Here is a 27082-nt window from a genome sequence, read left to right on the forward strand (position 1 = left end):
TCTACGTACAGAGAGATGCAGCGACGCACCCAAGGTGTCACCAACTCTGGAAGTTTTACCCAAACCCTTGTGGAAAAAGAGAGCGCCCGACTGCGCGCCAGCCCACGTGACCGGGAGGAAGGCGCTCCCGCCCATGACCGGATGGGAAAACTATGCTCGGCCCGTGTGAGCGCTGCTGCCGCCGCGGGAGGCGGGACGCCCAGCGCCGCCGAGAGCTTCCTCCGTCGGACGCCCCTGGACGTGGCCGGGGGCAGAGAGGGTGAGTGTCCTGCACCGCGCGGGGTAGGAGCGGAAAGTGCCTACCGGCGGGCGCGTGGGGACGAGAGGACGCGTGCGTTGCGGTCCTGCGAGGGCGAGAGGGCGGCGAGGGCACCCTCTTTTTGAGCTGGGCAGCTGCTGGTTTCTGAATCTCAACCTTGAACTTATGAATTAAAACATTTCTTAAGTACTTAGTTTGTGCCAACCTCTGTGCGGGTTGGTTTAGCTGTTATGATAATAAGTAATAGCTTTGCCATTTACTAAGTGCTACTTTGTGCCAAGCCCTACCAGCCCTTTACTGGGGCGCTTTCATTTCCATGGTAACAAGTTATCCCCATCTACGAAAGAGTTGGGTGCAGAGACATTAATGATTTGAACTCCTTTAAGTCTGAGTCCAATTCCTGAGCTAACAACTATGACCAATTAACGTTTATTGAGTGCATCATCTCATTTATGCTATATAACACTTTTTTGATTAAATACTTTATACAGATGGACAAACCAACTTCAAAAGGTAATAAAGAGCAGCCAGAGGTTTGTACCCAGCTCTTTACAACTCTCCCCTTCTTTCCCTCCATCCCCAAACTACTTGTCTCCAAGCTTGTCTTAATCTATTTTCTTCCTAATCCTCCATCCCCATTGCCACTGTCCCAATTCAGGACCTTATCTCTCAGCTTGAATCATGGCAATGGCCTCTAGTGGACTTCCAGCCCAGTCTCTTCTCTATCACCTAAGCCCTTCTTCCAAACTCAGTGATCCTCTTCTGATCCTGTAGGGGAAAGGGAGTTTCCCCAGGCCTCAGGCAGGCTAGGTAAGTGCTGTCACTGACTATACCCAGCGCCTCCTGGGCTCTTTGGCCATACAGCTGTTCTTGGAACCCTTCAAAGTTTCCTTCCTTAGACTGGCCATCTCCCAGAGACTCTGTGTTTCAGCCAAACCAAACCAGCAGCAATAGTAATGATAATATCCTATATAGATCAAGTCAAGGCTGATGCCCAGTTAGCACTGTTTTAAAAAATCTCTCACATCCCTATTTCTGCCCGACTTTCTGCCTGGATTATTCTGTTACCTGGTGATCATATCCATTACTCTGCTTTTGACTACCCACTCCTCAGACACTCCGCCCCTTTCAGAACCTCACCACTGCCCTCCTCCTAACACCTCACTGCTCCACAGCCAAAGGTCTGCCTTCTCCCCCTCTCCTAGCAGGGACATCACCCCTACCTGTCTCCCAATCCTTAATCCTTAGGCCTACCTCATGTTTTAAAAATTATAAAATGATGATGCTCCTCATGCGAAATTCAGACAGTTCATAAAGGTGGAAAGTGAAAAGTAAAAGCCCTCATAGTCCTTCCCAATTCTGAGCAGTAACGCCTTTAACAAAGTTCAGCATGTTTTCAGAAATCCCCTAAATATGTACGAAGCATCCTTTACATCCAGTGCTGCAGCTTGCTCTTCTCACTTTGTTCTAACAGAGGTTTCACAGTGTGCGGTTGTGTGGGTGGATGGAGAGTCCCTTTTCACAAGTCTGGAGCTATCTGAAGCTACTCTGTCTCCATAGAGCATCCAGCTAGTTCTTCAGGAAGCCCCTTTTCTCTCTGCCAATCCCTCCATTCTTCCCTCCCTTCTTTCATCTTGACGCCACCCATGGGACATACTTTCCCACAGTCTCCCACCGATGCTTCCCATTGCCAGTGTTCACTGTGGCGACTTCTGCACTCCTTCCTCCAGGTCAGAGGGCTGCCAGCTACACTTTGCTTCTGTGAAATAAACTCCTGCATAAATCTGATATCTGTTAAGTAAGCCCTACTCTAGGTTTACTTCTTAAAGAAATTCTGTGCTGAGTATTATTTCAAGCTAATAATCTTCCCTGGATTTGTTTGCTTCTATAAATAGTTTACTTCTCTAACACATGTTCACATGCACACACACATCACACCCCCTGTCAGTAACTCTCCTGTTAGCAGAGGAGCCAGTGGGGCGGGACATGAGCTCTGGGCCCTGACACAGTGGGCCTGGCTGGGTTCTGGGTATGTTTGACTTGGGAAAAATGGTTTTTAGTTCTTCTGAGCTATTTTCTCCTCTGCTAAGTGGGGATGACAACATCAGCCCCTTAAAACTATGGGGAGAATTAAAGGAGCTATGAACATCAAAGCTTCAAACTAAGGACACACATATCTAGAGAATCACCACTCTTTTCCTCTAGATCAGGGGTTACTATACAGTTTGTTTAAATAAACTATAATAATAAAAAGGAAAGTCAGGTGGCAGCTGCCCAGAATCTCTGCATTACAGATGCATAGTTGCTGGAGATGAGTCCTTGGACCCACACCAAGCCCAGTATCTTCATCAGCTTGGGCTGCTATACCGGGAAACCACAGACTGAGGCAGTGGCCAGTGTGGGGTGGGCTGAAACAATAGACATTTCTCTTATGTCTGGAAGCTGGAAGTCCATGATCAAGGTGTTAAACAGATCTGAGGCCTCTCTCCTTGGCTTGCAGGTGGCCATAGTTTCTCTACTATGTTTTCATATTGATTGTCCCTCTGTGTGTATCCACACCTGAATATTTTTTAAAATATTTTTTTTAGTTGTCAATGGACCTTTATTTATATGTGGTGCTGAGAATCGAACCCATGCCTCACACATGCTAGGGAGGCACTCTACCACTGAGTCACAACCCCAGGCCCCTAATATCTTATCATAAGGACACAAGTCATATGGAATCAGGACCCACCTATGTAATTCATTGACCTTAGTTGACCTTTTAAAGGTCCCGTCTCCAAATACAGTCCTGTTCTGAGATTCTGCTCGTGAGGACGTCAACATGTGAATTTTGAGGCATCACAGTTCAGCCCTCCACATCTTGTCTCAAGGGACAGCCACGTGGTGACCTGCCAGAGTACAGGCTCAGTGCTGCCAGCTGCTCCAGGATCCCAGGAAAAGCTGGAAATTTTTATTTTAATAATAAAAAAAACCTTTCAAGTTTTAAACTGCAACAATTTCAAATTAAAACAAACACACAGTGTGGTCTGTGGCCAGATGATCGCCTCTGCCTACGTGTAATTTCCTCAGTGGCAGGATCATGTTCTGTCACCTTTGGGTTTGTTTTGTTTTGTTTTTCAGTGCTGGAAATGCAACCCAGGCTCTGCCCTGGCACACACTAGGCTCTACCCTGAGCTACATTCCCAGCCCAGATTTTTAACCCCACTCAGCCAGTTCTTACACATTGCAATATTAACAAAAAATTGATGATTGAATGGCTACATTCTTTTTTTTTTTTTTTTTTTTTGGTACTGGGGATTGAACCCAGGAGTGCTTCATCCCTTACCTACATCTCCAGCCCTTTTTATTTTTTATTATTATTATTTTTTAAATTTCAAGACAGGATCTTGCTAAATGGCTGAGGCTGGCTTCAAATCTGCAATCCTCCTGCCTTGGGTTTCCAGGTTGCTGGGATTACAGGCATGCACCACAGTGACTGGCTAAATCTGAATTTTTACAACCTTGTTTAAAGTAGGTCACACCTGTAGAATCCTGCATCTCTGCATTCATGCTATGCTAGAAAAATAGCATCTTGCCTGCTGTTTACACAAAAGCTCACAACTGCTCAACTCAACACAACTCAGTTACTACCACATTACAGGTGAGGAGACAGCAAACCCAGGTCTGCTTGTTCGTCCACAGGGGTGTAGCATCCTTCTCTGACAGAACATCTATCTCTTTGTTCTCAAAAATGATTATTTTTTTTTCAGAAGCACACTATCACTGAGTGCTTGCTGTGGGCTGGTTACTGCATGGTCTTGTTTAATGTTCATAATTACTCTACAAGGGGCAAGCAATCAAATCACTTAGAGGAGATAGTCCTGAAGACTTCAAACAATTCCAAACTGGAGTGATTCAAAACTCACCTGCAGAAGGGTGGCAGGAATGTCTACTTAAGCACTTGCTGAATAATGCTATCATCACCAGGTGGCACATGCCTGTAATCCCAGCATCTCAGGAGGCTGAGGCAGGAGGATTATGAGTTCAAAGCCAGCCTCAGCAATAGTTCAATCATGTAGCTAGAGAATAAACACAACTTGTAATTTACAGTCCACATTATATGGATTGTATAACCAATAAAACTCAGTATAGCCCAGAATAACCGCAGAGTTATGTCAGATTTCACACATAAAGTGAAACAGTAAATATTTTTACATAATTTCAAATAAGATGATATCATTGTTCCCATTTTACAGATAAGGAAAGTGAGTCTCAGAGAGGTCAAATAACTTGCCTATGGTCAAACATTCTAGAAAATGACTCTTCACCACCAGCCTAGCTCTGTGATCTCTGAGGCTAGCCCTGCATCAGATCCTTCAGGTTATCCTGACTGCCATGGGGGCCTGACCCCAAGTGAGCCGGCAAGCCCTCACAACAGCCCAGAGATATCGAGGAGATAGCCTTTCCTTCCCCACCCCTCAAAGTTCAGAATTTGTTCTTCACCCTCAGTTCCTGGGTCTTCCACTGTGGTCCTTTTGGTACCATTCTGAGGGTTCATCTAGCCCCCACATTTTCTTGCTCTGCCTCCTGCTTGGTCCTAGATGCTTTAGCAGAACCTGTTACAAAGAAAGAGGAGGTACAAGGCATATTTTCTGTCCTGGTCGCTGAGTGCACAAGCAGACCAGGCTGGATGCTAAGTAACCACAGCATCATAGGCTCACAATGTGCCCTAATGGAGCAGCACCCACTGTTTCTCTTTCAGATCTCCAGGGTCTGCACCAAGAGCAATAACGACAAGCAATGGCCAGGGCCAAACACACAGCATCCGGCATCCGGCATGCGACATTGGGGCATGCGACATTGGCTTGGCCCAGTCTCTTGATGAGATAAGCCCTGCTCCATTGATTCGCTTATCTTTGTATCATGGAGCATGAAAACGCCAGATGGCTCAGAGGTACAGGGCCAACCTGACACCCCCATCCTCGCTCAGAACAGCAGCAGCAGGGCAGGAGTGAAGGTCAAGCCCCCCTAGGGCTCTCTTTCAGTAGCAACTAGCAGAAGCACAACTCAAATGAACTCAAGTGAAAATAGGAATTTATTGGAATATACAGAAGCCCCCACCCAAAGTGCCACAGAACTCATGGTGGGAGATCAGGATTGTTTTCTATTAATGCAACTACAGTTGTTGACAATTATGATTTTAGACAAGGTTTTAAAATTTTGTATCATGTTTTTACTTTTGATGTTGATCCACTGTCTTGTTTGATAGTGGTAAAATAATAGTAACTAATGATTTTATTCCTCTGACCACAAAGCCAGACCTTATTATAGGAATGTGAAATCCTCATAACAACCTTCAAAGGTAGGTACAATTATTATCCCTATCCCCCTATTTTAGAGAGTAGGAGAATGAGGGAAAGAGGATATGTAACATTTTAAAGGTCTTCTTCCATTTTGTTACTGTAACAAAACATCTGAGGCTAGGAAATTTATAAAGAATAGAGGTTTATTTAGCTCCAAATTGTGGATGGGGGGAGGGGCCTGGGAAGTCCAAGAACATATACCAGCCTCTGCTAAGAGCCTTCTTGTTGCATTATCATATAGGGAGGACATCACATGACAAGACAGAACAAGCATGCTAGTTTGGGTCACTCATCTTCTTAAAAAGTCACTAATGCCAACATGGGGCCCCATCCTCATGACCTCCTCTAATCCTAATTACATCCCAAGGGCCTCACCTCCAAATACTACTAACATGTGAATTTGAGGCTTAAGTTTTCAACACATGAACTTTGTGGGGACACATTAAAACCATGGGAAGGTCTTAAAGCTAGTTTGTGGAACTGGATCTCCAACAGCTCCTCTAGAGCTAATCCAGTCGCCACAGTGTGGCTGGGAGCACTGGGCATGTGGCCCATTTGAACTGAGAGATGTGCAAGTGTAAAAAGTAGCGCTGGGCTTCCCAGATGGTCTGATTAAAAGATGTAAAGGAGGCATTAGTAATTTTTATAATGATTACACATTAAAATGATGAAGTTTGGAATATACTGAGGAAATAACGTTGAAATTAATTTCACCTGCTTTTTACATTTGTAATGTGGCAGTAAGACCATTTAAAATGACACATGTGGCTTGCTTCATTTTCCTGTCATTGTTGCTCGAACACATTCCCCACCTCCTTGTGCCACCCAGTGGGAGCTAGGCCTCAGGAGATCTGGGTGTAGGTGTCCAGCACCCCCAGGCCTCATCCCTTCCCCTCACACCCTGCATACCATTCTTCTCCCTCGCTATCACACTCCTCTCCACGTGGCTCTCAGCAGCTGTGGGCAGGTCCCAGGCCCAGCGGCTCTGGCTCCAGCCACCCAGAGCCTGGCTCTTACCCTGTTGTTCAAGGGAGGCAGCTGAGGCCCAGACCTGAAATGGGTCCCAGAGGGTGGACTCCACTGTGCCACGTTATGCACCACGTTTGTCGATTTGGAAGGACTTGGGGTGTATGTATCAAAGATGCGGTCACTTTCCATCCCAAGATTGACTTCCTGTGTGCTCTCAGGAATGCTTTCTGAGACAAATCTGCAAGATCCCGGCTTATGAGACCTCTCGTTAGGTCATAATTTGTCCTTGGACCTCTTTTTCTTGGCTGAGCCAGAAATAGTGGGGAGAGAGAGAGAGAGAAGATCAAATGAATTATTCTGGGGCCTCCAGTGAAGTGAGTCCCATGATTTTTAATCCTCTGTATTTATACTCCCGGTTAACAGGGTGTTTCCCTAGTCTTGAGATTCCAGGAAAGGGGACATTTTGAGGGCACTGTATGTGAAGCTACAGCCAACCCCTCTCTTCTGGTACTTGATCTTCTTAGCTTTCCAGAGAAACTGGAGAGGGCTGCTTCCAATTTGCTTCCTGGAATTCAGGGAGGGCAGGGGTGTTTTCCATTGTAGAATTCTCACTCCCATCAAAGTGGATTTTCAGCAAGTTTCATCTGCAAGCAAGCTTCATCCTATTCCAGCCACCCACCTCATCCTTCCAGACAGAGTTATCCTGCTGGGTCAGATTCAGGTGTCCCCTCCACCCAGGATGAAGCAGCCCCATGATACCCTCCAGGGGAGGTCAGGACTGCGATTCCTTAGTTCTGCTGCAGTTGGTAGCAATTCCAGTCTTAAATCAGGCTCAAATTTTGTATGAGGATTTGTTTTCACATTTCTTATCAGAATAGTCCTGAAGGCAGGCAAACAGGGAAGTGTTATTATCCCCATGGAGGTCCAGATAAGATGAAATGTCTTTTTTCACAGTCTTGTGACCTCTCAGTTACCAAACTAGGCCTGGCAGTCAGGGTCCTCTGAATCCAAGACCAGTCATCTCACCGGTAGCCACATGTAGCTTTGGCATCCAGATCCTGTGATCCTGTGGATATTTCATTAATTATAAGAGCCACCATTGAATTGAGGATGTTGAGGAACTGGCTGAGCATGCCCTGTATGTGGCATTGTGCTAGGCTCTGGGGGTACGAGAATGCAAGGGATAGGGCTCCCACTTCCCTGGGAAGAGACAGACAGTTAAGGAACAAGCAAATACATCATCACAAATTGGGCCAAGTGCTCTGAACAGAAGAACAGCGTGGTCTGAGAGCAGGGCCAGGTGCGCAGGACACTTTAGACCATGCCACCGGTCAGACCTCTCTGAGAACTTGAAGGGCCAACCAGGCAGCTCCAAGGCCTCCTGCGGAGGAGGTTAGGATTGGGAACATTTTAGGCAGAGTGTTGTTGAACTGCTGAGCATTCGGTGTCTGACACAGGCTAGAAGCTTTGAGTGCATCACCTCCTTCCTCACTCCAAGTCCAGGGGGTCTTAAGTGCACCATTACTTCCAAGCTGAGGAAACCAAGTGGTTGTGTTTCCCACAGCTCTTAACCACCGAGTTAAAAGCTGCTGTAAACGTAAACAACAATTGAGCAGGATTTATAATCTCCAAGGGGAGACTATTCGGCATCCAGGCCTAGCAGCCTCACTCGAGGCCCAGACAGGGGCTCCTGGAGTTTGTACTGACAGACCACATTCCAGAAGAATCAGTGAGAGCCCAGTGTCTCCACTTCTGCCCCTTCTCTCATTACTGTCTGGGCGAAGGGCCCCAAGGAATGAGCCAGGGGGCTGTGTCCTGTGAGTGTGGGACTGGGGAGGGAGAAGGCTATGTCCCACAGGGGACTTCAGGCTACAACACCCTGGCTCCTCCAAAACATGTGTACTTAGGAATCATCAGCTACTCTACCAAGAGTTGAGAAGCCAGGGACTGGGCAAATTAAAACCAGACATTTTAGCACCTCCTGATTCCATGTCTGGGATTTCAACAACAAATCTTTTCCCTCCTTCAATAGGAAGACTACAGCTGAGGCTCCCCTGTCCATCTCACACCTTTCCACACCCAGAAAGCACAATTTAGATAGGTTTATTTTTATTTTTATTTTTTTTTAAGATAAGGAAGGGCTGGGCTGGGGACGTAGCTCATTGGAAGAATGATTGCCTGACACGTGCAAGGCCCTGGGTTTGATTCCCAGCATCACAAAAAAAAAAAAAAGTAATTAAATACATAAACCATTAAAAGGATACGGAAGGACTAATGCTTGCTTTTCATCAACTGAGCAACTATTTATGGAGTGTTTGCTATCTGTGGGGTCTTATGTAAGCCCAGCCCCAGGGACAGAGAAAGACCCAGACCCAGCTAGGAGGTCCAAAGAAGGAGGGATCAGATCTAGGCTGGTTGGAAAAACCGAGGGAAGAAAGAGAAGCTCTTTGAATTTGAAGGTATTTGAAGGCCTATGGGATTTAGGCCACTGCCTCGATTTCTCTTTGCTCTGGACTTTCTTGATGGCAGAGTCTGAATCTCAAACATTTTTCGGTTAAGCAAATATTTCTTAGAAATTCATTGTGTACAAAGAAGTTTGAAGCCAGGTACCCAGCTGGGGGTCCCATTCTGTGGGGGGGGGTACATTTTTACCATAAGACACACAGGAGAAGTAACCAAATAAAAGTAAATACCAGCAAGTTGTTGTAAGGGCCAGGAAAGAAAAGAAGAGCTGGGATCCAAAGGAAAGTGACCTAAGAGTGGCATCAGGAGAGCCTGGAGGGAGGGACATTTAAGCTGAATCAGAAAGAATAAATAGCCAGCAAGTCAGAGGGTGGAGCAGCCAGGTTACCCCAGAGGAGACCATGAGGGAATGGAGCTTGACCTGAAGGAGCCTGGGGCAGCTGGCAGGGAGCAGAGCTGGAGAGGGAGCAGCCGAGGCTAAGCAGAGCAGGGACCAGGTCATTTAGGGCCTTGACAGGGTCCCTGTGTCTGCAGTTTGCAGCTAGCAGTTGCTGCAGGGTCCAAGCAAGGGATGGATGGACCAAGGGGGCTGCTGGTGGGCTCTGCTCAGTGATCCAAATGACCAGGAGGCTCCTGTCCTTAGAAGGAGGGCGTCTCAAAGGACAGGAGGTTTTCCTCAAGCATCGATTTACTAAAGTATTCCGAGAACAAAACAGCATTGCTTTTACATCTTCAAAGTCATGCAGTGTGCGTGCGTGGAAAATTATAAAATAAAACACAACATATCAAAGAAATGTCTCTACTGCCATGTGTGGCTTTGGCGCTTGCTCCAAGGTCTTTTCTATAATTTGGGATATTTGGGAGGAAAAAAATCTAAGAAATGCTGACATAATGGAAAGCATTTGGGTCCTAGAGGCAGCCAAATCCAAGTTCAAATATAACTTCTGCCGCCAACAAGTTGTGTAAACATGAGCAGATTAGTCTCTCCGAGTCTCAGTTTCCTCTTCTGTAAAACTGGGGGAAAAAGTAGTGAGGGAAGGGAGCAGGTGGAGTGGGGTGAACAGTCTTCAGAGCCACTCAGCTCCAGGGTCAGGTGTGCCCACTGCTCCCCGATTATGTGACCTTTAGGAAGTCATTTCATTTCTCAGAGCCTGTTTCTCCACTTGAAAACCGGGGCATTAAGTCTACGGCCTTCATGGAGTCTGTTGTACACTTTGAATGAAAGAGTGCAGGTAAGCAATACTTGGAGTATCATAGGTGTATCATGAAGTCAGTCTGTCTCTGCCTCAGTTTCCCCACCAGTAACAAAGGATGGGATATGATAGTCCGTAGGGATTCTCTCCAAGTTCATGATTCTCCATCTATGTAAAAGGCCCTGGAAGAGTTAACCTGTCTGGATTCCTCGGGTTCTGGCTCCTCCCTAAAAGTCCTGCCCCTGGGCTTTCTCTCTGCCAGGGTGTAGAGTGTGGGGGCAGGGTGGGGCACAGGCTGGGAGTAGAGCTATTTGGAGTTTTGTTTTTCTTGGAGGTGCCCTGGCGGCAGAGACTCTCCTCTCCCTCCCTCCAGGTTTGGAACCAAATCTAGTCTCCCGCCTTTATTTCCAAAACAGTTCCTGGCTCCAATGCTGGGACTCCAGGGCTGCAGGAACCTCCAGCTCCAGCTCTGAGAAAACTCCCCCTGTTCCAGAACCCCCTCCTCCACCCAGGCACTGGGGCCTGTCCAGCGGCTGTCACTGAGAGGCGTTTCCTTTTTGTCCAAAGAGGTCAGTGCAAAGCAGACCTGCACTGGAGAGAGCGAACCCACCTCCCTGTCGTGGGGCCTGTGTGGCTGGGCGTGGAGGTCAGAAGAGAGAGGAGACCCTGAACTGTGACAGATGGTTCCCCTCTCTCCTTCCCGGCTCTCTCATCTAGCTGTCTGTTTCCTGCCCATTCAGCTGTTTGCAGGATTCTCATCCGCCTTGAAGATCTCTCCCACCTGCTTCCTTCCTCACTCCAGCCACTGGGCCAGGCCAGCTCCTACTGCAGAATGTCTTGTCCCCTTCCTCTATCAGGGGAAGGTCAAAGGTGATCAGTCCCCTCCCCAGAGAGCAGGCTGCAGGAGTGCTGCCTAGTATCCTCCCACCAAGCAGCCAGCCGGCTGGCTTCCTCAGACTCAGGTCCTGTCCTGCTCTTCACTCACAATGGACATGGGTCACATTTTCTTTTAATATTTTTTTAGTTGTCAATGTACCTTATTTTATTTACATATGGGGCTGAGACTCGAACCCACTGTCTCACACATGCTAGGCAAGCGCTCTACCACTGAGCTACAACCCCAACCCCACATGAGTCACATTTTAAAATTCTTCATCAACAAGTGTGTCAAGAGACATGGAATGGGCTCTCAAATTGTACCTTTGTGGGGCTGGGGATGTGGCTCAAGCGGTAGCGCGCTCGCCTGGCGTGCGTGCGGCCCGGGTTCGATCCCCAGCACCACATACCAACAAAGATGTTGTGTCCGCCGAGAACTAAAAAATAAATATTAAAAAATTCTCTCTCTCTCTCTCTCTCTCTCTCTCTCTCTCTCTCCCTCTCTCTCTCCCTCTCTCTCCCTCTCTCACTCTCTCTCTTTTAAAAAAAAAAATTGTTCCTTTGTGAATTCTGCCCCGAGACACATACCTCAGTTTGGCATGAAGCATCTTACGTGCCCAGATGGGTCATTCGATTTCAATGCCCTCCCACATTCACCCACTAAGTCCTTCTTTTACCACCTTTCCAGAGAACTAGACACCCAAAACTAATGTGTCCCTCTGTCTCATTCTTTACACAGTGCCAAAGGCCTTCCTTGCCCCCCGTAGGGGCCCTGTCCCTGGCTCCATGCTCCTGTCCAAGGTAGCTGGGGTCCCCATGCTCCTGTCTGGGGTGGCCTACCCAAAATTCTTTAAGAATGGGTACACACTGCTTGTGATGTGACCTTTCCATCTAAGATCCATTTCTGTACCTTCTGCTCAGCATCAGGTCACAACACAAAAGGAGGCTCTGTGGCAGGCTGGGCAGCTCCTGGTGGGCGGCCACCTCCACAGGGGTGAACATCCCCTCCCTGCAGGATTCCCACAAACACCAAGGTCTTCCCTCACAAGTCACCTTCACAGGGAGGCTCTCCCTGACCCCCAGAGTCCCTTCCCTGCTTCCATGGGCTTAACTTATAAATACTTCATTGATGTAGGACTGTGCGGTGTTTTTCCTTCTGTGACCGGCTTACTTCACTTAGCAAATGTCCTCTAGGCTCATCTATATTATTGAAAATGGCAAGATTTTCAGGCTGAATAATATTCCACTCTATATATTTATCAGATTTTCCTCATTCACCATCTGTTAGTGGATAAGGGACACTTGCATTGTTTCCCCATCTTGGCTATCGTGAATACACTGCAGTGAACAGAGAATGCGGGTGTCTCTCCAAGACCCTGATTTTGGTTCTTTTGGATATGCACCCAGAATCAGGAATGCTGGCTCATATGATAGTTCTATTTTTACATTTCTGAGGAACCTCAATAGTGTTTTCTATAACATGCCGTCTGACATTCCCAACTTTCTTCCTTTTTCTTAATATGATGGTGAAGTCCCACATTTCTGCTGTGTGAAGTTCCTAATTCTCAGATTTTTCTGGTTTTACTTCTCCTCCCTTTTAAATGAAACATATCAGTATTAAATTAAATTTGGCCTAAAGCTGACTCCATACTTTGAATCCCTAGGTAGCAAACTGTCACCTAACTTAATATGTAAGCACTGCAACACAAAAGTGTCAAATAACTGAGTCTCAGCCAATCACATGCTGCCAACTGGTCAGACTATAGCCATATGAGGCCAATGGCTCATCTCCCCATGCCCAAGCTGTTTCTGCTCCTCACTTCCTTTGTTCTGTCTATAAATATTGCCTGCCCACATTACTGAGTGATTCATAAATAGGGCAGCACTCAGAACCAAGAACTTTGCTGGGTGAATTGTTATTTGCTCTAATAAAGAACAAAACAAAACACAAACTCCCCATTCAAGGTTTCAATCCCTTCCCTCCCCCCCCGCCCCGCCCCTTTACATACTAAATATTCTACTTATTTTTATTTACTGTCTTTCTTCCCACTAAAATGTAAACTCCAGGGGGGACTCTTGACTTCAGGCTTCATGGCTGTATTCTCAAAAAATAGTGTCTCGCACTTGATGGGCACTAAATAAAGACCTTTTGAATAAATGGTTGGGAATGGAGGAAGGAATGGGTCTGTACTGCTACAAAGGACCACACTAGTTGATAGATAGGGACATTAGAAAAGGGGTATCGAGACTTTTAAGACACACTCTGTCAACTTGAGACATCCCCCCCTACCCCCTTCCCTTATTCAGGATTGAAGAAGTTGGAAAGAAAATGCTTTCGTTGCCATATGTGATTATATTGAAAGCAGTACCTGGCACTGGCTAAGTCCTCTACCTGGTCAGTGGTTCCTCTATGGCGCTTACTTAGAGAAACCCTCTGAGGTCCAGAAAGGAAGGGGCTTCCCCAAAGTCACGCCACTGGTGAGCATCAGGACTGGAAGTGACGTGGACCTCCAAGTGCAGGGCAGGGCATGGGAAAGGTCTCCCCAGCTCTCCCTGGGAACTATGAGTGGGTGGTAAGGACAGCTGGTCATTATTATTGACAGCCTCACTGGGACCCCATAAAGTCAGGCAGAGTGGCTCCCCCAGGAAGGGACACCAGGCAGACAGTGATCACATTGGATACCCTCTACAGGCCCTTTCAGCACCCAGCCTGGCATTCTGTCTCTTCATCTGTTTCCAGGGTTAAAGGTGCTGGAGGGGGGCAGGAGGAAAGGTGAGGTCAGCCTGTTTAGTTCTCAATACCAAGGCCAAATCAGGGTCAGAAGCAAAGGGAGGTTGAGCAATGTCCCTGCTCCACGACCAGCCCCATGGTGGCATGAGCCCCCTAAGGACTCTGATTAAGTAGCCAAAGGCGTGTGGGAACCGTGAAGCCAGCAATGCTTCATACCCAGGAAGAGAAGAAAGACTGGAGACTGAATGGCTCAGCATCAAGACCATCCAGTCTAGTGGTTCTCACAGTGGTATCCAGGGATCCCTATCAGCAGCATCACTTATAAACTTGCTAGGAATGACAATTATCCATCCCCACTCCAGAACTATTGATTCTGAAACTCTGGAGGTGGGACCCAACCACCTGTGTTTGAAAAGGCCCCTCCAGGTGAATCTGATGCACACGGAAGTTTGGGAACCATTGCTTTTTCTAGTCTAGTGCCCTTACTGTTCAGGTGGGTAAACTGAGGCTCAGAGATAGAAAAGGGTGAGCCTAAGGTCACAAAATAAGTTACCTTTGGAGTAACAGCTCATCCCCGTGGCAGGATACCCAAAATGCTTGCTCTCTCGACTGTTTCCTTCTAGGAAGACAGGCTGCGGATTGCAAAACAACAGGACAATTTGTTGAAAGGTCTCAGCCAAGTCTTTTATTTCTACTCTGGGCCTCAGTTTCTGCATCGGCCCACTGAGCATGAGGAGTAGAGAATCTGTGAATGCATAACATCTTGATTTCCAGTGGGCTGTGCCATTGCTGCCCTAGCCTTAAGGACACACTCTAGCATGGACCAGAAAGGCACAAGTTCTGGATCTGGATGGACTAGGTCAAACCCCAGCCCTGCCACCTGCTAACTGCATGACCTACAGCTATCTGTCCACTCTGAGTCTCCATTTCTCCACCTGTGTATGTTCCACAAGGAGGCTGTACTGTGAAGAAAGAGTCTCTTGGCATATGTCTGGGGTGCAGGAGGCACTTGGGAAAGGAGCTGTCACCGTGGCCTGCCAGTCTGGCTCTGGTGGTGGTTCACCTTCCCCAGTCATCGGGTCTTTGCTTCTCCACACCTGCAACATCCCCATGGAAGCAGCCTAGTTACAAATCATCACCTACAATTCAAATTATTTCCGCCCTTGTAATTGTCAATTCAGGTCACATACTTGAATAAAACCATAGATCATTCCCCTCTTCCACAGCTCCTCACAGCCATCAGTCCTGGGCAATAAATTCTTTCTGCATTTCAACCAGCTGGGTGGGTGAGTGTCAGTATGAACATCTTGCCCCCAGGACCCCTCCAAAGCATCTTCTGGTACATGACAGCCCATCCAAATGTGTCCTCAAGACATAGCGACAAACCCATGCTAATATAATTATGTCAGAATGAACCTGATTTTATTTATAACTATAAGGCATTAATTTAAAAAAAGATATGATGACATTGTCCAGCTATTTGTATGTGATTCAGGATGGAGCAAGGGACAGAAATGCATCTGAGTATGCCCCGCTGCCTCCTCCTCCTCTGATGGCTTTCTGACTGATCAGTAGGTCAGCTCCGCGGCCACACTCACCTGCACGGCTCTCTTGCCTCCCACAGGTGACCACCATGATCCCCTGGGTGCTCTTGGCCTGTGCCCTCCCCTGTGCAGCCGACCCACTACTTGCTGCCTTCGCACGCAGGGACTTCCAGAAGGGCTCCCCTCAACTCGTCTGCAGCCTGCCTGGCCCCCAGGGCCCACCTGGCCCCCCAGGAGCCCCAGGGCCTTCAGGAATGGTGGGAAGAATGGGTTTTCCTGGCAAAGACGGTCAGGACGGCCAGGACGGGGACCGGGGGGACAGCGGAGAGGAAGGTAAGAAGCCCAATACCTACGCCTACTGTCCCACCCAGGGTTGACAACATTGACACAGAGGGAGCTAAGGTAGCTGTTTGTGATGTGAATCGCTTTCTCTGTAAACCAAATCACTGTCTCTTTATAAACAGAGCAGTGTGTCCTGAAAGGAACAGAGGATAGCAAATCCTGTGTTCTTGCCTCAGCAGCTGCACTTTAAATTACTAAGTGAGTTTGAGCAAGTTCCCTGAAATATTATGCAAAACTCTATTGGTTGCAAGAAACAGAAACCCAAAGTATAGCCCCAATGGATTGTACTGTACAGGAAGACCAAGAGTTGAGTTTCAGCAACAGCTAGGTCCAGGAGCTTCAACACTCTTGTCAGGGCACGGCTTCTCTCTGTGGGTTGGTTTCATTGTCCCACAGGCTAAAGTTCTGGAATGGCAACTAGTGGGCTCAAGTCTACATGTTCATGGCTTTATCTATACAGCACCTCAGAGTGACTGATCCTCCCTGGCCACCTGTGTGTCCTGGATCAATCCCTTTGATCATAGAGGTGAGGTACCACCATTTGTCAGGTCATGTGCCAGCCCTGGGTGTTTGTGAATGGGTGGTGAGGGCCACTGGTCACTGTGATTGACAGCCTCACTAAGACCCCATAAGATAGTGAAGGGTGGATTCCTAAAGGCAGGGCTGCCAGGCAGAGGACAGATTGGATGCTTTCTACAGACCTTTCCAGCTTTGGCTTTCCTTACAGCTCTGAACCTTCACCCCAGCACTTTTTAGTGTCAGAATCCCCAAGTGTAAGCAGTAGGGAAATTATAATAACTTATGGGGGGGTTGCTGGGAATTAAACTCAGGGACTTGCATGTGCTAACCACGTGCTCTACCATCAAGCTTCACACTCAACCCTATATAACTTTTGTTGGCATGGCATTTAAACATGGACAAAGGAGTTTTGAATAGATTTGTCCTCTGACCGTCAAAGCCATCCTATAAAGGAGATATTCTTATTATCCCATGTTACACATTAGGAAACTGAGAACCAAAGTGATGAAGAACACTATGTCATCGCTGCAGGAACTTGAACTTTGGAAACAAATCTAGATACCGGTTTTGGGAAACGCTTTATCCTCTATCCAAACCTCGGTTTCCTCATCTCTAAAACAGGGATAACAGCAGCACCTTCCTCACCAGGTTGGGGTGAAGATGAAGTAGAATAACACACAAATCCCTAGTCTCCAAGTAGGAGACTAGGTCAATGTTAGTCACCCCTTAATTAACTTGCTGAGCTCCCATAAGCTGGGAGCAGCCTTCAGATCCAGGCCTTTTCTACCACACCAAACTGACTCCTCCAAAAGTACTTCCTTCCCAGGAGAAAAACTCTGGAAGTACTAACAGTGGCTTGGACTTGAGGAGTGACCCCCTCAGGTCTGGACATGTACTCCAAGCAGGGCCAATTAAAGCTTTCCCAGAGATTTGCCTATGGATCCTGCAGGAGAGAGTGTCTGATGTGGACACTTTCCCCTTGATCAGAGAGGCTATCTTTTCTCCCATGCTTTGGGTCTCCACAGTGGAAGACAGGCGTAGAGAGTCCCAACACGTAATCCAGATAAAACTGGGTCGCCTTGGGCCAGTTCAGGATAATATCCAATCACCCTCCCACCACACACACAAATCTGTTTCCAGAAAGTTCTTCCAAAGTAAAGTTAACGTTCCCTGAGTCTCACAGAAAAGGTAGTCAAGAAGGAAGCGCAGAAGGATTCCAACATGGCGGCAGGCGCAGAGAGATCAAGTCTCTGATCTCTTCAGCTGTGCGGGCATAGGGAGTCGTAAACAACCTAAATCTGTTTGCTCAGGATCACTAGGCAATGCTGAGCTGACGTGGATCTGGGGCGAACAGTCTGGGCCTCTCAGAACACACACTGAGCCCTGATCGGCTGAATTCAAGCTCCCGTTCGCCTGCTTCCCGCAGACAAACAGCTGTGACTCAGCATTAATCCATCCGGCTGAAACAACTGGTCAGCCCTTCTCATCCTACGGAGGTAAATGCCTACCGAGCCTTCATAAGTAGTGGCCACAGGTTTGAAACGGGGCTTTGGAGAGACAGTAAGGACCCACCCGTTGCATTGGTCGCCCGGCAAAGGGAAACGAACTGTCGCCATTTGCAAGAGACACCACTATGGCAGAGAACTGACGTCATCAGACTGCTGTGGAGGAGATAACTTCATTGAAACCTGCGGCTACAGGTGTGTCATTCCCTAGCCTTCCCTCTCCACACATCGGGGAAACCTTAAGGGCCCCTCCCAGCTCTCCCGTGAGGGCCCCTCCCAGCTCTCCCGTGAGTGCTACAGCCAGCCCGAGGGAATCAGAGGTGGCGCGGGACTACCGCTCCCACCAGGGCTGACTGCTGAGGTCTCTTGCACCAGCTACCGGGGGTGTGGCTACCGGAGGGCAAGTAAAATTCGCTGAGGATTCTCAGCCCCAAGCTCTACAAACTTAGGGTCTGAGGGAATGGCAAACTGGAAGAGTGTGCCCAGTCGTTCATGAAAACAGGGCTCCCGGGAGCAGCAGATCTGGTGTGTAGCCAGTATTGTGATGAGCGGCACCGGTGAGAGGGGCCTGGCTAGAGGAAAAGTGGGAAGTGACTAGACACATGAGGAGGCCTAGACACTCAGGATTGGAGACTCGCCCAGTCTGGGAGGAGCTGCTGCACAGTGATTGGTTCCCGCATATTGACAGGAGAAACTTGACCTGGTGGGCACAGCGCCACCTACTGGAAGAGAAGTTAATCAAACTCTAAGACTGCATTTATTAGTTTTTTTTTTCTTTTTTTCTTTTCTCTTTTTTTTTTTTTTTGATTTGGGTTTTTCTTTCATTTTCATTTTTCTTTCTTGTTATTTTTTAAATTTTTTTAACAATTTTTTAAATTTTTTTTCTTCTAATTTTAATTTTATTTTTTTTAATTATTATTATTATTTTTTTAAATTTTTTTCTTTTTTATTTCCTATTTTTTTCTTCTTTTTTTTTCATTTTTCTTATCCCCCCTTCCTTGAATTCTACCTGCTTACTCTCATTCTCTTTAGTGACTTCTTCCCTTCCCTTATAATACCTTTCCTCCCAAGCATCAAATAAATTTATAGGAGTAAACAGTAACTCAGCAGTCAAACAGAACAAGAAGTAACATGAGCAGCTTCAAAAAGCAAGGAAGAAAAGGAGTACAAACAATGCAGGACAGCCTAAATATTCAGGAGGACCTAGAGTCAACAGAAAAATGGTCATATAAAGAACTCAAGGAACACCTTAGACAGATGGAATGGAACCTTAAAGAGGATACAAGACAGCAAATTCAAGCAACGAAAGAACACATTGAGAATGAATTACATAAACAGATAAAAGAAGAAGTTAAGCATCTTTATCAGGAGATAGAGATTATAAAAAATAATCAAACAATAATTCTAGAAATGAAGGAAACGATAAACCAAATTAAAAACTCAGTTGAGAGTATCACTAACAGAGTGGAGCAAGTAGAAGCCAGAACGTCAGATAATGAAGACAAAATATATCATCTTGAAAAGAGTCTAGCCAACTCAGAAAGGCTGGTAAAAAATCACGAGAAAAACATCCAAGAGTTATGGGATAACATAAAAAAAACCAAACTTACGAGTCATTGGGATAGAAGAAGGTACAGAGAGTCAAACCAAGGGAATGAGTAACCTGCTGAATGAAATAATTACAGAAAACTTTCCAGAAATAAAAAAGGAAACAGATATACAAATTAAAGATGCATACAGGACACCAAGCACACAAAATCACAGTAGACCAACGCCAAGACACATTGTTATGAAGATATCCAATATACAGAACAAAGAGAAAATATTAAAAGCTACAAGAGAAAGGAGACAGATTACATTCAGGGGTAAACCAATAAGGTTAACAACGGATTTTTCATCACAGACACTGAAAGCAAGAAGGTCATGGAACAATGTATTTCAAACACTGAAAGACAATGGATGCCAACCAAGAATTCTGTATCCAGCAAAATTAAGCTTCAGGTATGACAACGAAATAAAAATCTTTCATGATAAACAAAAGTTAAAAGAATTTGCAGCCAGAAAACCAGCATTGCAAAGCATTTTGAGCAAAACACTACACGAGGAAGAAATGAAAAACAATAACCAAAACCATCAGGAAGTGCCTCAGTAAAGACAGAGGGCGAGGGGAAAGATAATCATGGAGAAACAAACTAAATTTTTTTAAAAAAGGATAAACAATCAAACATGGATGGAAGTACAAACCATATATCAATAGTAACTCTGAATGTTAATGGCTTAAACTCTCCAATAAAGCGACATAGGCTGGTATCATGGATTAAAAAAACAAATCCAACAATATGCTGCCTCCAAGAGACACATCTGATTGGAAAAGACATACACAGGCTGAAGGTGAAAGGATGGGAAAAAATATACCACGCACACGGTCCTCGTAAGCAAGCAGGGGTGGCCATCCTCATATCGAATAAAATCGACTTCAAGACTAAGTTAATCAAAAGGGATAAAGAAGGTCATTATATACTGTTAAAAGGAACCATTCACCAACAAGACATAACAATTATCAATATTTATGCACCAAATAATGGTGCTGCGACATTCATAAAACAAATTCTCCTCAAGTTCAAGAATCAAATAGACCACAACACAATAATTATGGGTGACTTCAACACACCTCTCTCACCATTGGACAGATCCTCCAAACAAAAGTTGAATAAAGAAACTATAGAACTCAATATCACAATCAATAACCTAGACTTAACTGACATATATAGAATATATCAACCATCATCAAATGGATATACTTTTTTCTCAGCAGCACATGGATCCTTCTCAAAAATAGACCATATATTATGCCATAGGGCAACCCTCAGTAAATATAAAGGGGTGGAGATAATACCGTGCATTTTATCTGATCATAATGGAATGAAACTGAAAATCAATGATAAAAGAAGGAAGGAAAAATCCTACATCACATGGAAAATGAACAATATGTTACTGAATGATCAATGGGTTACAGAAGACATAAAGGAGGAAATCAAAAAATTCTTAGAGATAAATGAAAATACAGACACAACATATCGGAATCTATGGGACACAATGAAAGCAGTTTTAAGAGGAAAATTCATTGCCTGGTGGTCATTCCTCAAAAAAAGAAAAAACCAACAAATAAATGAGCTCACACTTCATCTCAAAGCCCTAGAAAAGGAAGAGCAAAACAACAGCAAATGTAGCAGAAGGCAAGAAATAATTAAAATCAGAGCGGAAATCAATGAAATTGAAACAAAAGAAACTATTGAAAAAATTAACAAAACTAAAAGTTGGTTCTTCGAAAAAATAAATAAGATCGACAGACCTTTAGCCATGCTAACGAAGAGAAGAAGAGAGAGAACTCAAATTACTAACATACGGGATGAAAAAGGCAATATCACAACAGATGCTACAGAAATACAGAAGACAATTAGAAATTATTTTGAAAACCTATATTCCAATAAAATAGAAGATAGTGAAGACATCGATAAATTTCTTAAGTCATATGATTTGCCCAGACTGAGTCAGGAGGATACACACAATTTGAACAGACCAATATCAATGGATGAAATTGAAGAAGCCATCAAAAGACTACCAACCAAGAAAAGCCCAGGACCGGATGGGTATACAGCGGAGTTTTACAAAACCTTTAAAGAAGAATTAATACCAATACTTTTCAAGTTATTTCAGGAAATAGAAAAAGAGGGAGCTCTTCCAAATTCATTCTATGAGGCCAACATCACCCTGATTCCGAAACCAGACAAAGACACCTCAAAGAAAGAAAACTACAGACCAATATCTCTAATGAACCTAGATGCAAAAATCCTCAATAAAATTCTGGCGAATCGAATACAAAAACACATCAAAAAAATTGTGCACCATGATCAAGTAGGATTCATCCAAGGGATGCAAGGATGGTTCAATATACGGAAATCAATAAATGTTATTCACCACATCAATAGACTTAAAGATAAGAACCATATGATCATCTCGATAGATGCAGAGAAAGCATTCGACAAAGTACAGCATCCCTTTATGTTCAAAACATTAGAAAAACTAGGGATAACAGGAACTTACCTTGACATTGTAAAAGCTATCTATGCTAAGCCTCAGGCTAGCATCATTCTGAATGGACAAAAGTTGAAGGCATTCCCTCTAAAATCCGGAACAAGACAGGGATGCCCTGTATCACCACTTCTATTCAATATAGTTCTCGAAACACTGACCAGAGCAATTAGACAGACGAAAGAAATTAAAGGCATAAAAATTGGAAAAGAAGAACTTAAATTATCACTATTTGCAGATGACATGATTCTATACCTAGAAGACCCAAAAGGGTCTACAAAGAAACTACTAGAACTAATAAATGAATTCAGCAAAGTGGCAGGATATAAAATCAACACGCATAAATCAAAGGCATTTCTGTATATCAGCGACAAAACTTCTGAAACGGAAATGAGGAAAAACACTCCATTCACAATATCCTCAAAAAAAATAAAATACTTGAGAATCAACCTAACAAAAGAGGTGAAAGATTTATACAATGAAAACTACAGAACCCTAAAGAGAGAAGTAGAAGAAGATCTTAGAAAATGGAAAAATACACCCTGTTCATGGATAGGCAGAACTAACATCATCAAAATGGTGATATTACCAAAAGTTCTCTATAGGTTTAATGCAATGCCAATCAAAATCCCAATGGCATTTCTTGTAGAAATAGATAAAGCAATCATGAAATTCATATGGAAAAATAAAAGACCCAGAATAGCAAAAGCAATTCTAAGCAGGAAGTGTGAATCAGGCGGTATAGCGATACCAGATTTCAAACTATATTACAGAGCAATAGTGACAAAAACAGCATGGTACTGGTACCAAAACAGGAGGGTGGACCAATGGTATAGAATAGAGGACACAGAGACTAATCCACAAAGTTACAACTATCTTATATTTGATAAAGGGGCTAAAAGCATGCAATGGAGGAAGGATAGCATCTTCAACAAATGGTGTTGGGAAAACTGGAAATCCATATGCAACAAAATGAAACTGAATCCCTTTCTCTCGCCATGCACAAAAGTTAACTCAAAATGGATCATGGAGCTTGATATCAAATCAGAGACTCTGCGTCTGATAGAAGAAAAAGTTGGCTCCGATCTACATATTGTGGGGTCGGGCTCCAAATTCTTTAATAGGACACCCGTAGCACAAGAGTTAATAACAAGAATCAACAAATGGGACTTTCTTAAACTGAAAAGTTTTTTTCAGCAAGAGAAACAATAAGAGAGGTAAATAGGGAGCCTACATCCTGGGAACAAATTTTTACTCCTCACACTTCAGATAGAGCCCTAATATCCAGAGTATACAAAGAACTCAAAAAATTAGACAATAAGATAACAAATAACCCAATCAACAAATGGGCCAAGGACCTGAACAGACACTTCTCAGAGGAGGATATACAATCAATCAACAAGTACATGAAAAAATGCTCACCATCTCTAGCAGTCAGAGAAATGCAAATCAAAACCACCCTAAGATACCATCTCACTCCAGTAAGATTGGCAGCCACTATGAAGTCAAACAACAACAAGTGCTGGCGAGGATGTGGAGAAAAGGGTACACTTGTACATTGCTGGTGGGACTGCAAATTGGTGCGGCCAATGTGGAAAGCAGTTTGGAGATTCCTGGGAAAGATGGGAATGGAACCACCATTTGACCCTGCTATTGCCCTTCTCGGACTATTCCCTGAAGACCTTAAAAGAGCATGCTACAGGGATACTGCCACATCGATGTTCATAGCAGCACAATTCACAATAGCTAGACTGTGGAACCAACCCAGATGCCCTTCAATAGATGAATGGATAAAAAAAATGTGGCATCTATATACAATGGAGTACTATGCAGCAATAAAAAATGACAAAATCATAGAATTTGCAGGGAAATGGATGGCACTAGAGCAGATTATGCTTAGTGAAGCTAGCCAATCCCTAAAAAACAAATACCAAATGTCTTCTTTGATATAATGAGAGCAACTATGAACAGAGCAGGGAGGAAGAGTAGGAAGAAAAGAGTAACATTAAACAGAGACATGAGATGGGAGGGAAAGGGAGAGAAAAGGGAAATTGCATGGAAATGAAGGGAGACCCTCATTGCTATACAAAATTACATATAAGAGGTTGTGAGGGGAATGGGAAAATAAACAAGGAGAGAAATGAATTACAGTAGATGGGGTAGAGAGAGAAGATGGGAGGGGAGGGGAGGGGGGATAGTAGGGGATAGGAAAGGTGGCAGAATACAACAATTACTAATAGGGCATTATGTAAAATTGTGGATGTGTAACCGACGTGATTCTGCAATCTGCATTTGGGGGTAAAATTGGGGGTTCATAACCCACATCAATCTAATGTATGAAATATGATATGTCAAGAGCTTTGTAATGTTGTGAACAACCAATAAAAAAAAAAAAAAAAAAAAAAGAAGGAAGCGCATCTCAGAGCCCATGGTGGAACTCCCGGGTAAGCTTCCCTATTTAGGTGCCTCCTGGGGAAAAGCTCCAAGCTAAAACAAACCTCTGCTCCCCCTGTTTTCTCAGCCCCTTCTCCCACCTTCTCTTTGTTTTCATTGTTTCAGGGAGGAGTTTTGTGACCTTCATCAGGTTTTTTTTCCCCCATTCTTCCTCCTCACCCTCTTTCTCTTCCTCCTCTTCCTCATTTCTCCCAGAGGCAGTAGCTCCACCAAGGAGCCACACCTCCACCCCCATTCTTTTTCTTTTTCTTTTTTCTTCTTGTACAAATAAAAATACACACACCTTCCCGTTGTCATATAGTCAAGCAACACAGAGGGTGCGGGTCCTCCTTCATCTGGACCCTTCTCATCCTGCCCACATCCTCTGCGGGGAATCCCTGTTGGTTAGCTACCCGTGTATCCTTCCAGCATTTTTCTAGGTATTTACCTATGTGTATAATAATGCCAGGTATTGCTAAGCAGTTAACATAAGGAATATGTTCCAGAAAATTCAGTTTTCAGTGAGAAAATGCCATCTGGAAATCTATTTCCCAAATATTTAAAATATGAAAATTTAAACACATTTCTTGATAATTCTCTAAAAGGTGAAATGCCTATATACGTATATGTAAATACCCTGTCAGGAGGTAAAGTGCGTAACAATATTTTCCTTCGTCACCCAAACCCTGTGGCTGTAATAAAGAATAGTGCTGTGTCCAGTGATGTAAGGATGGTTGTGGGCACCAACAGTCTTCAAAAGCAGGACCCTTAGTTAACATTCGACCTGCACTTCAAAGCACCTAGCTTCAATTCTGTTATTTTGCCAAATGTACAATTGTATTCATATATAAATCTTTTTCTATATTTATTATGTTTAAAATGTTGTGTTATATTGGGAATCCTAAATATAATTGTTGTTTTCTATGTCATCATTGGTCTGAAATGTTGCACTGAGAGAAATGTACATTTTATGAAATACAAGTATTTTTAAAATATTTATTTATATGTAGGTGAACACACAGTATCTTTATTTATTTTATGTGGCTCAAACCCAGTGCCTCACACATGCTAGACAAGCACTTTACCACTGAGCTACAGCCCCAGCTCCATGAAATATGAGTATTAAGAACTGAGAAGTACTCTACAGGAGACATTGTTGGAGACATGTCCTGCAGGGTAATGCCAACCAGTACTTAGTGTGTTTACCAGCCACTGTCTTAGGCACCTTGATGGGACAGAAGTGTTTAGCTTTGTGGTTTATCTTGAAGGGAAAGGGTTCCACCATCTGCTCTTTCCTCTTAAGTGTAGCTTATAGTACATGTAAATCTGCCTCCCTTTATTTTAACACGTAGAATTAGAATTCTACAGATGGACCATAATTTTCTAATCATTTCCCTTTGGAAAGGCATTTGATTGGTTGGTTTTGGTTTTGTTTTGCTATTATAAGCAATGCTGCAATAAAACTTGGTGTATGGGGCAGATATATGGGGCTCTTGTTCCTGAGCCAGGGATTACCACAGCAGCCCACAGAAGGACTGATCTGGCAAACAAAACCGGCTGTCCTTCAGAGAGCAGGAAGAGCAGAGGGTGTAAATTATCATGTGTTCTTTTTTGTCCACAGTGATTCTGAAAGTTATCACCATTCCCATTTTCCAGATAAAACCAGGAAGGAAAGTGCCCCCACCATAGGCCATGAGACTTGCCCCAGTTCTATGTGATCCCGCCTTGTTCTTTCCACTCCTCCAGGGCTCCTGCTACAAGAAGGGAAGGGAGCAAGATCTGCAGCCTGTGCCTAGGCCTATGAGGACCCCCCCTCCTCATAACACCAGCTGTTCTGTCTTCCAGGTCCACCTGGCCGGACAGGTAACCGGGGCAAGCAAGGGCCAAAGGGCAAAGCCGGGGCCATTGGACGGGCTGGCCCTCGTGGCCCCAAGGGGGTCAGCGGTACCCCTGGAAAGCACGGAACTCCAGGCAAGAAGGGGCCCAAGGGCAAGAAGGGCGAGCCGGGCCTCCCGGGCCCCTGCAGCTGCGGCAGTGGCCGTGCCAAGTCGGCCTTCTCAGTGGCAGTGACCAAGAGTTACCCGCGGGAGCGACTGCCCATCAAATTTGACAAGATTCTGATGAATGAGGGCAGTCACTACAACGCATCCAGCGGTAAGTTCGTCTGCGGTGTGCCGGGGATCTACTACTTCACCTACGACATCACGCTGGCCAACAAGCACCTGGCCATCGGCCTGGTGCACAACGGCCAGTACCGCATCCGGACCTTCGACGCCAACACCGGCAACCACGATGTGGCCTCGGGCTCCACCATCCTGGCTCTCAAGCAGGGTGACGAGGTCTGGCTGCAGATTTTCTACTCGGAGCAGAACGGGCTGTTCTATGACCCCTACTGGACCGACAGCCTCTTCACGGGCTTTCTCATCTATGCCGACAGGGAAGACCCCAACGAGGTGTAGACAGGGTCCTCCCTGCAGGGACCGAGCTTCTGGATTTCTGCCTACAGAGCAAGACCCCTCAACTGTAGGCTGGGTGCTGGGAATCTCAGGAGCTTCTAGCCTCAGGCTGATCTCCTCTGCTTTTTTTTTTTTTTAATCATTAAATCTAAGCTTTTTTATCCATCTGTCTAATCACTAATTGTTCCAGTGTCTGTCCTGCCACGGGCTCTGTGCTGCACTCTGGAAGTTACAGCAGAGGACAAGACAAAGGTTCCTGTCCTCATGGGGCTTATGTGCTAGAAGGAGATACAATTTACAAATAGACAATCTAATGATATAATTATTATACCAGGATGGAAATGGGCATGTCCCA

The 27082-nt window shown here is 45.0% G+C and overlaps 1 protein-coding gene across 5 annotated transcripts; it reads left to right on the top strand.

The window, feature by feature from the left end:
• Positions 1-26902, top strand: C1QTNF2 (C1q and TNF related 2). 5 transcript variants are annotated; one of them, XM_081284112.1, is made up of 5 exons: positions 182-259; positions 5557-5603; positions 10185-10268; positions 15461-15713; positions 26117-26897. In XM_081284112.1, the coding sequence occupies exons 4-5, from the start codon at positions 15470-15472 to the stop codon at positions 26728-26730; spliced, it is 858 nt and encodes a 285-aa protein (XP_081140238.1). In that variant the 5' UTR covers positions 182-259; positions 5557-5603; positions 10185-10268; positions 15461-15469; the 3' UTR covers positions 26731-26897. The 5 variants fall into 5 exon arrangements, with proteins under 5 accessions (XP_081140235.1, XP_081140236.1, XP_081140237.1 ...); XM_081284111.1 differs by lacking the exon at positions 5557-5603 and having other exon boundaries at positions 129-259; XM_081284113.1 differs by lacking the exon at positions 10185-10268 and having other exon boundaries at positions 169-259.
• The last annotated feature ends 180 nt before the right edge of the window (positions 26903-27082 follow it).

This window comes from Spermophilus citellus, assembly GCF_964194105.1.
Source record: "Spermophilus citellus genome assembly, chromosome: 1".
Taxonomy (NCBI): domain Eukaryota; kingdom Metazoa; phylum Chordata; class Mammalia; order Rodentia; family Sciuridae; genus Spermophilus; species Spermophilus citellus.